The sequence below is a fragment of the Ascaphus truei genome, chromosome 12 (genome assembly GCF_040206685.1).
Source record: "Ascaphus truei isolate aAscTru1 chromosome 12, aAscTru1.hap1, whole genome shotgun sequence".
NCBI classification, from domain to species: domain Eukaryota; kingdom Metazoa; phylum Chordata; class Amphibia; order Anura; family Ascaphidae; genus Ascaphus; species Ascaphus truei.
Window position 1 is genome coordinate 46,027,843 of NC_134494.1, and position 15,596 is coordinate 46,043,438.

At 48.8% G+C, this 15,596-nt stretch overlaps 1 protein-coding gene across 1 annotated transcript; it reads left to right on the forward strand.

Annotated features, from left to right (window-relative positions):
* Positions 1 to 271: 271 nt before the first annotated feature.
* On the forward strand, positions 272 to 2,798 carry LOC142464222 (CD59 glycoprotein-like). Its single transcript, XM_075567597.1, has 3 exons — positions 272 to 427; positions 1,478 to 1,585; positions 2,039 to 2,798. Exons 1-3 carry the CDS (start codon positions 364 to 366, stop codon positions 2,233 to 2,235), a joined length of 369 nt encoding a protein of 122 aa, XP_075423712.1. The 5' UTR covers positions 272 to 363; the 3' UTR covers positions 2,236 to 2,798.
* The last annotated feature ends 12,798 nt before the right edge of the window (positions 2,799 to 15,596 follow it).

Genomic DNA, 15,596 nt, shown 5'->3' on the forward strand with positions numbered 1-15,596 from the left:
GGTTTCTATATCACAGCACATTATTACCAATCGTTTGGAGGAGGAGAGCTATACTGCCCCGCGCCATACTGCCCCGCGCCATGCTGCCCCGCGCTCGGCACTATCCTCCTATATATGAGGAACCTAGACTTTAATAATTCAGGCGCCTGTAGCAGTGACCGGAGATATCCGGACAGGAGAAGGGAGATGTCCCAGGGGATTTTGGGGACCACGGAAGTGCGTGGGGCAGCTGGGGGTACAGGGACCATTGCTGAGGAACCCCTGTAGCATATTATAATAAAGCATTGTAGATGGGACACTGAAGGGGTTAAATAAAGGTGGCACGCGGACACATTTTTTTGCTTTGCTTTGTGTCTAGGAATCATGAGCGGTAATTGGTGGGTCCATGCTGGTGTGGTTCTGGTACTGCTCGCTCTGTGTAGTTATGGTAAGTGCATCAGCTCCAACGTACCGTACAAGAACTGGGTCTTTATTAGACACTAGCTGATATACCCCACGTAGCCCGGGATGTAATGTTCCCACTCCCCTCTCTCTCCCCTCTCCTTCCCCTCCCCCTCTCTATCTCTCTCCCTCCCCTTCCCCCCTCTCTCTCCCTTCCCCTCCCCCCCTCTCCCTTCCCCCCCCCCCCCTCTCCCTTCCCCCCTCTCTCTCTCTCTCTCCCCTCCCCCCTCTCCCTTCCCCCCTCTCTCTCTCCCTTCCCCTCCCCCCCTCTCTCTGTGTGTGTGTGTGTGTGTACACATTGTAGTGTGTGTGTGCACATTGTAGTATGTGTGTATGTGTACACATTGTAGTATGTGTGTACACATTGTAGTGTGTGTGTGTGTGTGTGTGTGTGCACATTGTAGTGTGTGTGTGTGTGTGTGTGTACACATTGTAGTGTGTGTGTGTGTGCGCACATTGTAGTGTGTGTGTGTGTGTGTGCACATTGTAGTATGTGTGTGTGCACATTGTAGTATGTGTGTGTGTACACATTGTAGTATGTGTGTGTGTACACATTGTAGTATGTGTGTGTGTGTACACATTGTAGTGTGTGTACACATTGTAGTAAGTGTGTGTGTATATACACATTGTAGTATGTGTATATACACACACTGTAGTATGTGTATATACACACACTGTAGTGCATCAAGCATAAGATTATAGTGGTCGATGTCAAAATGGATTTGAAGCAAAAGGTGGCACTGTGTGCTCATTTGCATGTCATTTCCCAGAATCCCTTGCTCCAGTGGAAGCACTGTGTGCTGGGCGATTTAATGGTGAAAGGCGGGGTTGCAGACCTGTCTAAGACATGCAAATGAACATTCAGTAATATTTCCGTGTGAGATATATAAAATCACTTGCACATTTCTGTTTGTTCTATTGATGACATTTTCTGACCGGTTCGCGCGCAGTGTAACAGCGGGACCAGTTTTTTGACGCATTGTGTTCAGGATTGTCGGATAGACCACTCATGTGTACGCGGCGTCTGTTTTCTCAGCTGGTGCTTTGACGTGTTACAACTGTAAATCGTATTCTGCTGAGAAATGCCAGAGCAACACTGAGTGTACAGTAGAGGAAGATGCCTGCCTGCAGCTCTCCAGAACGGGTAAGCACAGTCATGCAGCACGATGAGCCAAACTGGGACCTCTATGAAGTGAATTCATTTATTTCTAAGGGACAGTTCCGTGTCCATTCAGCGCAAGCACAAATGTCACAATTGCAGCGTTCGCACATTTACCAAATTTTACGTTTTCACATTTTTGGGGGGCAGCGTTCTCAAAGCGGACAACCCTAACCCTATTCCAGGGTAGCAGGGCACAATGTGTGGTTTTGTTTTTAATCTTCTCCATAGAAAGAGATGCGCGAACCCGCCGAGATCCGAATCCCGGATTTTCTCGCATTTCTTCCCCCCCTCCCTAATCCATTTTCTCGTGTAACATCCGCGGGCGCATTTGGGCGGCTGTAATTTTCTGAGGTGCAGTGAATGTGTCCGAATGCATCGGAGTAAATATGGCGATGTGTAAGTGGGCTGAATTTACGTTGTTTTTTTTTTCTCCAGATGGCGCAACATGGTACCAATGCTATCCTTACTCCAAGTGTAATCGGGATCGGATAGCCACAGACTTTCGCATCAACAACTTCTCCTACAAGTGCTGCCAAAGTAATCTGTGTAACGGCAGCGTCCGCGCCGGTCTGGCTAACGCAGCTCTGCTCCTCAGTTTGACCGCGGCGCTTATCCTGCATTTCTCTCGCTGATGCTGCTTCTGTTTCTGCGGTTTCATGTTTCCTTCCTTTATTGCACCGTTTTGTAGATTAAACAGCGTCCTCCCTACACTTCTGTCCCTGAATGGGGGTGTAAACGCTTTCTGCCCGGAGCAGCGTGATTCGGGCTCCTCAACCTTCTCATAATAAATTTTCCGCCATGATTTGTGCTCCCGATGCGGTGTTTTGGCTGTGGGTTTCTATTAGTTGTGCTAACACACGGCATGATGTGAAGTGAAGGCCGCAACATGCTTTGAATTTAAACACTCGGTGTAAATACAAGTTACAATGATTAGCATGGTGTCTGCTCTCTTTCCGCACGGCTGCTCTGCACGGACATGCAATGGTGCTGCCATGTAAACTTTTATTTGGACTTTAGAAGCATGATGAAGTGATTACATCGGGTCAGAGTGTACAGTCTGCCACTTCCACACCAAGCACAGTTCAGGAGTTGGGTTACCACCAGGCCCTCCTGTGCTCTGTATTCTTGTGAAGGACTTAAAAAAAAAAGGTAATAATAAATAGAAATGTAAGAGGAATGTAGAGAGGAAGGGAGAGTCCTTTGAATAACCAGTCCCCCTCAAACCTGAGTCTTAAAAAGCCTTTCCAGTCACAAGACAAAATGGCCACCTGAATATTTCCACACTGACAAAATGGCAGCCTGTATATTTCCACACTGACAAAATGGCAAAGACATGTCGCCATATAAAGCATGTGACCGTTAACTCACCAACCCATGGTAGTGAAGGAGTTATCTGGCAGCAAAGAACTTGATACAATGTTGGTGCTACAATATTCACTCCTATTGGATGATCTCACCCAATAGCAGTGCATATTGTAGCACTGACATTGGGGGGGGGGGCAACGGGAATCCAGGGATTTAGGGGTGAAGACCGTCCTCTACAGAGCAGCACCTGTAATATGCAACATACTGTATGTGCTTGAGTAACAGTGATATGTATCACAATATAAATGCCTTTCAAGTACAGTCACAATAATGTTTCAGGAATAAAATACTGGTTACATAAAACGTGTGATTAATTAATTACAATACATACTGCGTTTGACTTTTACATCTAAGTCAGGGTAGCGCAAACTTTTTTCCCTGCGCCCCCATGCCTGGTCTCCCCCTGCTGCTCGTGCCCCCCCACGTCGTTACCTTGTCTCCGGCATTCTGACCTCACAACATGTTACCCTGGCAACGCCATGTGACCCCGTGGGGTCAAATGGCGATGCGTTGCCAGAAGTTATTTATTTATAAAATATTTTACCAGGAAGTAATACAGTGAGAGTTACCTCTATTTCTATTATGTCCTGGGCACAGAGTAAAACAAATAATACATGGCACCGGAGAAGAGGGAACTTAGAGGCCTTGCGCGCGATCCCCGGCAATAAAATGTAAATGCTTTAGGGAAGAGCGCGGGCCTCTGTAAGCGCTGCCGCACCCCCCAGTTAGCGCACCCCTGATCTAAGGTACCGTCACCCTCCACTGCAGCTCAGCATGTTTCCAAATCAATTTAGTGCCTGGGCTATTGATAGAAATAGTTGAATGATTTGCACGTTGCATAAAAGGAACATTTTCGATGGCTACCCTTAGAATATTTTATCTTCCTTTGTCCTTTTGCTAAGTATTTTTTTTTTTTTTAAGCGCGAGAGAAGGAAACATTTTTTTTTCTAGATAAGAAAAACCCTGATAAAGGATTCTGACTTTTCACTAAACGTAAAAACACTTTAATAAAACAAAATAAAAAATGATGAAACTTGGGAGGAAGTAATGAAGAGGAATATTAGCGTGTGTGTGTGTGTGTGTCTGTCCCAAACAGGTCACCTAAAGTTACCGCCCGGGAAACAGGTCACCTAAAGTTACCGCCCGGGAAACAGGTCACCTAAAGTTACCGCCCGGGAAACAGGTCACCTAAAGTTACCGCACGGGAAACAGGTCGCCTAAAGTTACAGCCCGGGAAACAGGTCACCTAAAGTTACAGCCCGGGAAGCAGGTCACCAAAAATTACGTAAACAGGAACAATCCGAAGTCGAGCGCCAAAGGGGGAAGTCTGCCAAGCCCCGTCAAAACCGAGAGAATCAAAGAACAAGCACTGTGAAACACCCATACAAAAACTATAACGAGCGAGGAAGCACAGAACAGAGAGGGTATATAAAGCTGGAACAGCCAACCAGGAGAGGGGGCATGCCTGGAGGAGCCCAGGGAGTTTCACTGCATTGGCTGCTGTTCCTAGAGCCCAGGTAACACTCAACAAGAGCCAGATTGCAACCGTGCGGTGTTTGGGGGCGGAGCCTGAGCGGGGATAAGTTCAGGGGCTGTTGTGTGTGCGCTGTAAGTCCGATGTGCGCATCAGAGGAAGCAACGTGGGGTGCGCGCGGATCAGCGATTCCGCGCCGACGGCTGCGGCGTAGAGCGTGGAGGAAGTACCTCGTGGAGCGTCCTACCATGCCGAGGGGTAAGTGATGCATCTGAAGGGGGCTTGCATGGTTGTAGTGGAAGGGTCTGAGCAGTGTAAGGAGAGAGCCGTGAGCTCCGCCTGTGGCGCTGTATGCTCACATTCCTAACAGTACCCCCCTCTTCAGGATCGGCCTCAGGACGATCCAAGAACAGCTTCTCCGGAAATTTCCTCCTAAAAGTCTTCAGGAGGCTGGGTGCATGGATGTCTTTGAGCAGAACCCAAGACCTCACCTCGGGTCCGAAACCACTCCAGTGGACCAAAAACTGAAGCTGCCCCCTGGAGATGCGGGAGTCCAGTAAGGCTTGTACCTCGTATTCTTCGTTATTGAGTACCGTGACTGGATCTGGCTTGCTGGTCTGTTTAGAAAAGAAACGATTAGAAATGTGGGGTTTTAATAGCGAGGCATGAAAAACGTCTGGGATCCTCATGGAGGGTGGTAGTTTAAGGCAAAACGCCACTGGGTTAATCTGCTCAACGACGAGAAAGGGACCCAAAAACCTAGGAGCCAATTTAGGGGAAGGAACTCTCAGGCGGATGTTTCTTGAAGAGAGCCATACTAAATCCCCTGGCTTGTAGTTGGGTGCTAGCAGACGGTGGCGATTGGCCTGAAGTCTAGCAGTATCGCGGCCTTGTGGAGAGACGATTGTACCTTGGACCAAATGTCTTGGAGAGTGAAAATCCGTTCGTCTACTGCCGGTACCCCAGAATCAACATTGGAAATAGGTAAGCAGGGAGGGTGAAACCCATAATTAACAAAGAATGGAGATTCTCGGGTGATTCGCTTCGGGCCGAATTGACCGCGCACTCTGTCCACGGGAGGAGTTGGGACCAATCGTCCTGGGAATCGGAGATGAAACATCTGAGGTATTTTTCCAGCGACTGGTTAGTTCACTCTGTCCATTGGACTGGGGGTGGTATGCAGAGGAGAAGCAAGAGACAATTCCCAGTCTTTTAGTGAAGGTCCTCCACAACTTGGAGACGAACTGGGATCCTCTGTCAGAGACAATGGAAGACAAAATGCCATGGATCCTAAAGATATGCTCGGAGAAAATGTCTGCTAGGGCAGGAGAGGAGGGCAGTCCCTTGAGGGGGATGAAGTGGGCCATCTTCGAAAACCTGACAACTAAAATGGTGTTGAAGCCTTGACCTAGGGAGATCGACTATGAAGTCCATGGAGATATGGGACCATGGACGAGCAGGCACTTGCAATGGCAGAAGTCCTTGAGGTCTCTGTGGAAGTGTCTTGTTCTAGGCGCATATAGGACAAGCGCGAGTGTATTCCGCAATGTCTTTAGACATACTGGGCCACCAAAAGTTCAGACGAATTAAGTCTAACGTCCTTCTGAAGCCCAGGTGACCTGCGGGTTTAGAAGAGTGTCCCCAATCTAGGATCTCTGGAATGAATCTGGGCGAGACGAAGAGCCTGTTAGAGGGGATCGCTGTGTTTGAAGGGATCTGTTGCTGGTCCCTTTTGATCTTGTCTAGCAATTTGAAGGTGGAAGTAGCCAAAATTCTTTCGGGAGGTAGGATGGGTTCCAAAGATGCCTTAGGCCTGTCTTCCGAGGAGTATTGTCTGGACAAGGCATCTGCATTCACGTTCTTCGTTCCAGGGATGTAGGATAGGTGAAGGTTGAAGTGAGAGAAGAAGAGTGCCCAGCTAGCTTGCCGTGCTCCTTCAATATACAGTAAATTTTTGTGGTCCGTTAAGATAGAAAATGGCTCCTTTGACCCTTCCAACAGATGTCTCCACTCTTGTAGTGCCATCTTAACGGCCAATAACTCTCTGTTGCTGACGTCGTAATTCCTCTCGGCGGAGGAGAGTTTCTTGGAGAAATACGCACAAGGCTGAAGTTTATCCTGGGGCGAGAACCTCTATGATAGTACTGCCCCTGCACCGCAGTCCGATGCGTCAACTTCTATTACAAAGGGAAGATCCGTGTTGGGGTGGCGCAGGATCAGTGCCGTGATGAATGCCTCTTTAAGGACCTGGAAGGGGGAGATAGCTTCGGTGGACCAGGCAGAAGGATCAGCCCCTTTTCTAGTCAACGCCTTGATGGGGGCCACTAGGGTAGGGAAATTACGAATGAACTTCCGATAGTAGTTCGCAAATCTTAAGCGCTGGATAGCCTTGAGAGTTTCTGGTCTGGGCCATTCCGTAACTGCCTGGAGTTTACCTGGATCCATGAAAAAGCGGGTAGAGCGTTGATGGAAGGTACAGTTCTCTAGTTTGGCGTACAGGTGATGTTTGAGTAGACGTGAGAGGACGTACGAGGTGTGACAAATGTGATCCTGGAGATTTTTGGAGAAGATCAAAATGTCATCTAAGTAGACAATAACAAAGATGTTGAGCACCTCACGAAATAATAAAGTTCTGAAAGACGGCCGGGGCGTTACATAAACCAAAAGGCATGACGAGGTACTCATAATGCCCACTGCGGGTGTTGAAGGCCGTCTTCCACTTGTCGCCCTGCCTGATGCGGACCAAGTTGTAAGCCCCACGGAGATCCAATTTGAAAAAGATCTTAGCCCCTCGCAGTTTATCGAAGAGTTCCGTGATCAAGGGGAGAGGATAGCAGTTCTTGATGGTGATACCGTTCAAGCCCAGGTAATCAATACATGGCCTCAGAGTGCCATCCTTTTTCTTCACGAAGAAGAACCCCGCTCCCGTCGGTGAACTGGAGGGCCGTATGAATCCTTTCTCAAGATTCTCCTTAATGTAGTCTTCCATGGCTTGAGATTCAGGTATCGACAATGGGTAAGTCTTGGACTTGGGCAAGGTGTATCCTGGGACCAAATCGATGGGGCAATCGTAGGACCGATGGGGAGGCAATTGTTCTGAGCGGACCTTGTTAAAGACCTCGCTGAAATGGTGGTACATGGGGGAAGAATGGAATCCTGAGTCATTGTGTTAGCCAAGAGTTTGGGAGACCTCCCTGACGTCGGTTTCCAGGTGATGGGGGTAGGTGAGACCCAGTCAATTGGAGGGTTGTTCTTCTGCAATCAAGGTAGGCCGAGGGTTACCAGTGTACCTGGGGCCTGGATGGCGTCAAGGACCAGGGCCCCGCTGTGGGAGTAAGTACATAGGAGGAGAGGTACGGTCTGTAGCAAGATTGAGGCCGGAGACAGCGAACGTCCGTCAATCCCAACCAAGGCGATAGGTTGGGACTTCTTCACCAAAGGAATTCGGTTCTGTTTGGCGAAATCGAGGTCTACAAAGTTTCCTCCAGCACCAGAGTCGATAAAGGCAGCAGTAGATGAGCAAAACTCAGCGCCTGCGAGAGAAATAGGAATCGTAAGTTTCTTAGGCAGTGCCTCCTTGGGGAGGGGACGAGAAGAGATAACACCCAGTGAGAGCCCCTCCATACTCACTGAGTGTTCCCATTTCCTGGACGCAAAGGTCATGCACGGACCAGATGTTCAGGAGAAACAGAGTCCGCCGGCGTAGCGGAGTTGTCGTAGTGGATTCCGGATCTGTTGCACCCCTAATTGCATTGGCTCGGGAGGCTCCAGTGCCAGCTGTGGAGGAGGAGGCGGTCTAGGGACCAGAGGAGAGTTGGGGTAGGGTGCTTGGAAGGTTAGTGGACGGGCATGCTGACGCTCTGAGCGTCGTACCTGGATGCGATGATCAATGCGTACGGCCAAGTCAATGAGCGCCTCCAGTTGGTCTGGCCTGGGTTGCCGAGCAAGCTCGTCCTTAATGGACTCCGAGAGACCTTGCCAGAAGACGGAGACGAGCGGCACTTGTCCCCAGTTCGTCTCGGCGGCGAACATGCGAAATTCCACTGCATACTGTGTCACTGATCTTCGCCCCTGAGTTATCTGGAGGAGGGAAACAGACGCCATCTCCCGGCATGCAGGGGAATCAAAGACTTGTCGGAAGTCACGCTTGAAGGCTAGGTAGTCTTGTGTCAGGTCCGGGCGCAACTCCCTGACTGGCGAGGCCCATGCCAGTGCACTGCCTGTCAATAGGTTGTACATGTAGGCTACCTTCTTCCAGCCGGTGCCGTACGGAAGGGGTGCTGTAACAGGGGAGTAAGCCCTGTTCAAGTAATGTGCCTTTAATCTAGCAGTGTGGTGGTTAACTGCTGGTAGTCAATTAAGAAACACCACCTGCCTGATTTAGATTGCTTACAAAAGCCTGTCCTGTGAGACAGGAAGTGACTCCTTAGCTCTGACTGAGAGCTGACCTTTGGAGAGACAGAGGAGTGTTCTTGAGACTCCCAGGAGAGTCTGACCAAGAGAGCACACATCTCTGGAGCTGACCGGTCTTGAGCTCTGCCCAGCATAGCTGATTGCAAGACACCAAATAAGACTTATAAACCTGGATGCTGATATTTTCTGTGCACGCACGGGTCCGGTTCCAGGAGAGCAGAGAAGCTTACTCTACAGCAAGAAACAGATAAGACTTTCATAATTAAGAAACTGCTTATATCTGCTTATTTCATGCTATATGTTTTGGGGCTGCGAGACTTGCTTGACTTATGGAGTTGTGAATTAATTGCATGGTATTTTCACTAGAGATACTCCCAAGTGAATAGAAGCTTTGTTCCCCCCCCCCCCCTGTGTTTGGATGATTTCCTGATGAAAAGGAAAAGGCACAATAAAGCCTATTATAATTTCACCTTATAAAGTCTCCAATTGTGTACCTCTGTGAACATCCGTCTACATATGGTGTCAGAAGTGGGATAAGAGGTATCTTTGTAGTTAAAAAGGACCGGAGATTTTTATGTAAAATTTTTTTTCATGCTTTTTGCCTACAAGCAATTTAGAAAAAAAAAAAAACCTCATGCAGCAGAGATCAGAGTTAAAGGGACACACCACTGAAACCACACTGCACTGAAACTTACAAAACCACAGATGGATTCTTTGCCCCAATCCCTAGAGGAGAAAGACTGCTGAAGTAGCTAAACCTTATTTTGCCTATCACAAAGTGTAATATGGTCATTGAAATATGGGTTTTGCCTTCCAGCCATAGTCAGGGTTCAAGAAGTGAGTCAGCCCTTAAAAAGGGTTAGGTGTTTGTTGTTTTCAAAAGTTTCGCTGAAGCAGTGAATACAGATGGTGACCCACGAGTGGTACTGATTTTGCAAATAAAGGTTGCCACACCGCATAGGGCTACCAGCTGTGAATGGAGTATATGCAGAAAAGTGTGAAGATTGATACAAGACTGTGCTGTAGCAGGGGAATTTTTAGCAAACAAATGCTGAGTGTTGAGTCACCCTGCCGGGAATGAAAGAATGTTTTTTTTTTCCTGCAAGTAAAAAAAGTCTGCCTATATATATCTTAGGAGCAAAACAGACACCCAAAGTGTGAAGTGTGAATGCTATAATACCCAAAGATGAGACTGAAAATTACTGAACTCAGGCAGAAAACCAAATTCTGTTGCTGAAGCGGAGAGATTGCACCTAGCAAGTAAATGGTGTAGAGCAAATAGACTTTTTTTTACCTAGCAACTGCACATCTTGTATACCTGATAAGAGAAAATGCATGCAAATTACTGCTGATATTGAAAAAATGAATAAATACATTTTTCCCAAGAAAGAAAAGTCTACAGAGATGCCTGTGAGAGCTACGACCTCTACAAGCAAAATATGCCCATCTGTAGGACTACCACAATTGGGGGTCCTAGCAAATACAGTGGCAACAGCTGCAATAGTGCCTCCTGAGGTCAGGAAGAAAATTACACCTGACAGCCTAAAAATGGAGGACAAGATGCAGCGTTCCTGTAATGAACCCTACCCCACGGAAGAGTGGCCCTTCCAGTCCAATAAAGAGGAAGACCTCTCTTACGGGGAACCCAAACTGAGTCACACCCACAAAACACCCCAAGAATGGTGGGGGTGCCTGAACTCGGCACGAACAGAAAAGACCGCTCCCTTTGACGAATATGATCAGCAGGAGACAGAGCGGGAGCAGCAGATCACCCAATATTTCTGTCAGCCAAAGCAACTGCAAGAAAAGCCTGGCGTATATAATGAAGCCGCTAAAATTTCAAATGAAGATGGAGACCCCAATATCCCTGAAGGGACGGTGTCATCCAAATCAAAAAGGCGGAAAAAGAAAAGCAGTTCTTCACTTACCGTGGAAGGAACAGACACGTCCGCAGATCCTGTGGAGGAAAAGGGGGACCGAGTTGCCCTGCAGCCTAGAGAAAATGGAGAATTCGTCCCACGGTTAACCGAATATCCAGAGGGCCCAAGGCAGAAGTCGTGTACCCCAAAGAAGTGTCTGTCCGGTGCCAACAGTGAGGAACCCTCAACCAATCATCCCAGGGAAGCGGAGCCGGAACCAGTGAGTGACGATCCCTTGACCAGCCCTGAAGACGCCCTGAAAATTGCCAGGCATGACTGTGATCTGCTCCGTGAAGAATTGGGAAGGGAGAGAAAAAATAATGCTGAGCTACAGAAGACTGTGCTCGCAATTTACTCTGTGGCCAAGACCGAATTGGAGGATCTCAAGACTGAGCTAGATACTGCAAAGGCTACTATTTCCGCCATGGATGAAAAGCAGAGCCAATCGGATAAAATGGTGGCTACGCTAAAGCGGAAGTATGAGTAGGCACTGAAGCAGATGACAGTCTTCCAGCAAGAGGTTCCCACTCTTCGTATAGAGCTTGTTGCCTCACATCATGAGACCAACAGCTGCCACACAGACCTGGAAGTTTCCAGAAAGGAACTACACAGTCTCACTGAGGAGCTGGACATTGCTAAAGAAACTATTGGTAATCTTGATACAGATCTCAAAGTCTCTCAGAAGGAGCTTCAGACCCTCAACCTAGAGAAGGAAGTCTCACGCCAGGAGAGTGTCATTCTCAAAGCAGATGTGCGTAAATGGAAGGAGGACTGCAAAGAAGCCCTGAAGAATACAGAGACTGAAAAAAGAGAAAATTCAAGATTAAAAAGAGAAAACTTAAAACTGAAAGAAGAAAATTTTCAGTTGACAGAAGAAGTCAAGGAAAAGTTTGAAGCAGAGCACCGACTGCAGAACCAACTGCAAGGTCTGCGTACACACCTCCAGTATGTTGAGAAGAAGCAGCAAATGCTGCAGGAAGAAAAGCTGCAGGCTGCTAAAGAAATTCAAGTGCTGCAGGAACGTCTGATGACCCAGTATGTCCCCGCAAAGCAGCATGAGAAACTGAAGGCTACCCTGAGCATCACCAAAACAACGCTAAAAGCTTAGAACCCAGATGACGCGGCACAAAAGGGAGCACAAGAAGGTCCAGAAACTGAAACAAGTAACTGTGTGTCACGAGAGCTTGCGACAGGCTGTAATTTACATCAAAAACTATATATATAAATATATATATACCTGGGTTTGAACTGGGACGAGACTTAGATATGATAAATAGAATTTATTCCTTGATAAAGGTGAACACAACAGATTATACAATAACAGGCAAAATATAGACACTTACGTAAAAGATGAAAATAATGAAAACAGTCCCATCTGAACTGGCAGTTTCATCCAGCAATCAGCCCAAGACATTGCATGGCGACCAAAAATGAAGACAAAGGATAGATGGGAAACAGCAGGTTATAAACCCTTTGTCCCTCTATCTGTAACATTAAGACCCTGGGATTGGTTTGCAATTATCTCCAGCCAATCTTTGGTGGGGGAACACATTTTAGGACAGGCCCCCCTGCTAGCTGGCACATCTGCAGTAGAACTCTGGGGTCTCCTTTCTGAGGCCCCACATGTGCAAATGGAATGCCAGGCCAGCTACCCCTCCGGATCTTGGACAAGATAACCTGTGTTGGACAGTGATAAGTGGGACACTTAAACTGCTATGGTATGCGCCTCCCCCATACTCACAGACAGGGAGGGTAATAAAAACCTTTTGAACAAAACTTAAGTTCTAGCCATTGGGACTCTAGCTTGGGGTAGCCCCCCATCAATAAACCCTTTGAAGCAGGGTGGACATTTGTCATGTTCACTCCTGCAGGAAACCTTGGTGTGTAAATGTGAGTTACCACGTTTACAAAGGCATCCTCTTCCCTGCTCATTATCATAGCAGGGGGGCTGCAGTTTCTGAGAACTTCAACCAAAATTTCATATTTACTGCAAATCATTGCATAACTTCCGTTCCGTTATACACACAGTCAGGTGAGATATATTACTGCATTCTGGGACACCTGACGCTCATAGAGAGACCCATCATTACATTGTAATATGAACATTAATAGAGATATTAATATCTGGCATTTAGCAGCAGTTACATATTCAATGTTTAGACTTCCCAAGATCGGCTTACTCTCGCCAATACACTTATGTAATTCTTAGCCGGTTCAGCCAAGGACATCTCATAGTATCCTTATATTTAATAAAGTTACTCACTTTTGATATCCTGTTGGGGAATACCTTTTGCTGGAAGGTGTGAATAACAAACCCTTCCCTTCCTTTTGCCTGCTTCCCGCATAAACAATTCCCCTGGGAAGCCAGGCTCAAATCTAGCAGAATATCCTATTTAGCATCCTACTGGCCACGTCAATAAACCTTTTGAAGTGGGCTTTTGCTTTTCGCATAACCAATTAGGTCAGTTACCTATTGATCAGGGCGATGTATCACACCTCTCTGTTGATATACACTTCCAGTGAATACTCATGTGAGGCACCATTTGGCTCCTCATGCATTACAAAGACAGGCATTCTGCCTTTTGTCACCAACCTGAATTTAAATCCCAGGACAAAATCAACTGCAGGGCAGTTTTAAAACACAGAGAACCAATATTTAGGCAAAAGCTTGCATTCCCCCATCTGCATGTATCATGTGGGGTTCTAAAACCTTCTCTGTTCACATTCAACTTCAATTAACCCTTTGAAGTCCAGATTTCCTTAAAGGACATAATACAGTGGGATTTCCTTAAACTGTAGCTCATTAACCCCTTAAGTCCCAGTGGGTGGGTTATGCAGACCCTGATCCAGCAACAACATCATTTACACAGGGGAATAAGCATTTTCATGTTATTTTGCAAGGGTTAAGTCACAGTTCTGGGCCTCAGCCCAGTTAACCCCTTGTCTCCCTGGCGAGGTTAGAGGGGGGCCCTTGGGGAGTAACCCCGTTAATCCCGGGCCAAACCCTCCCTACCGCCACACCTCCCCTGCTCAAGGGCCCCTGGTACCCCAGCGGCCTCCCCATGGCCCTGGGATACCACTGGCGCTCTTGACGCACTCAATACGTCCTGAGGGATTGGCCTGGCAAAATTGTCCTCCGGCATTGACCAGTACACAGTGGATTGTAAAGTCCAGTTCCTGCAAAGCCGGGCATTCTCCTTTGCCTCCCTCTGCCCCCCACCCAGTGCCTTGGGAACCAAGTCCGTGGTGAAGGGGCCCCGGTGCAGTCCAGGCTGCACACTGCCCAGAGACTGGCATGTCTCTGCATCTGCAGGAGACCAGCTATCCAGCACAGACCGTCGCTTTCCTGTCAACCAAGTCTGGGACAGGGTTATGTCACTATTCTGTAGGGACTCTACCTGCCCTGGCTCTGTGCCACCCTGTAGCTGCTCCGCGATACTCATGACTCTCCTCCCTGGCTGCCTATCTACCCACAGCCTCTCCTTTGGGAACCCAGGGGTTTCTGTCAGAGGGGTCACTCCTGGCCAGTCAGAACAAGGGACCTTCTGCCTACCTAGCCCATCCCTAGCTTCTGCCAGCTGCCTCACACCCCACTGATCTCCTATCTCCCCCTGCTCCACGGTGCCTCCCTGCCTAGCCTCCCCTAGGCCCAGCACCTCAGCCTGCTGCTTACCTCCCTGCAGCCCACCTGCACTTCTCTCCTCCCTGGGCAATCCTAACCCAGACCCTGGAACTACCTGAGTGCACCTACCTCCCTGACCTTGTCTCCCCCTTACCAGGGATGAGCTCAGGGGCATCTCTCCAGATGCAACCGCCTTAGCGCTTGGCTGGCAGGTATCCCTGGGGTGGCACAAGCCTGCCACTGCCCCGGATACCCCCAGCCCATAGCTAGGCTGCAACAGGGGGTTGCTGATCTGAGAAACCCCCTGGGGCTCTGCCAGGGTAACGGGAAACTCTAGCTGCAATACCTGATGCTTTCCCTCCCTGGCTACCACTAGCCCTCCTTCTCTCACTGAGATCTGCTGCTGGCTACCTACCTGCAGCCTCCCCTCACTCCGCTTCTCCCTAGCTAATCCTAGCCTGGACCCTAGGGACACCTGAGTGAGGCCATCTCCCTGACACTGTCTCCCCATTACCGGGGATGAGCCCAGGGGCATCTCTCCAGATGCAACCGCCTTAGCTCTTGGCTGGAAGGTAATCTGGGGGTGGTCTAACTGTGCCACAACCCCTGGTACCTCCAGCCCATAGCAAGGCTGCAACAGTGGGGCTCTTAACTGAGAGTCCCCTTGCTGCTCCGCCAAGGTAATGGGGAAATCTGGCTGGCTCACTTGCTGCCTTCCCTCCCCGGTTCCCACTGGCCCACCCAACCCTCTCCCAGGCAATCCTACCCTAGAGCTGGGTGCTAACGGGGCGAGCCCCTCTCCCTGAAGCTGTGCCCCCATTACCGGAGGTGAGCTCAGGGTTGCTGGTGCAGATGCACCCACCTTAGCTCCTGGCTGGCAGGTAATCTGGGGGTGGTCTAACTTTGCCACATCCCCTGATACCTCCAGCCCAGAGCAAGGCTGCAACAGTGGGGCTCTTAACTGAGAGTCCCCTTGCTGCCCCGCCAGGGTAATGGGGAATCCTGACTGCCCTACCAGCTGCCCTTCCTTCCCCTCCCCTGGTGCCCCTATCTCCTGCCACCCCCCAGTCACGCCTAGAGTGAAACAACAGGGTACAGTCATAGGGAAACATAAGTCAGAGTCAGTCTGCGACTTGGTCTGGCTTACCTTGCTGGTCCCCGCAGAGACCGCCGCCTTCGTTGGTCCCAATTGCAGGGGGA

What these genes read in the sequence shown, in the direction of transcription:
- LOC142464222 (XM_075567597.1), top strand. Translation starts at nt 364, where the DNA reads ATGAGCGGTAATTGGTGGGTCCATGCTGGTGTGGTTCTGGTACTGCTC. An exon ending in GCTCGCTCTGTGTAGTTATG is followed by an intron (nt 428 to 1,477) that starts GTAAGTGCATCA and finishes CTGTTTTCTCAG; the next exon opens with CTGGTGCTTTGACGTGTTAC. An exon ending in CCTGCAGCTCTCCAGAACGG is followed by an intron (nt 1,586 to 2,038) that starts GTAAGCACAGTC and finishes TTTTTTCTCCAG; the next exon opens with ATGGCGCAACATGGTACCAA.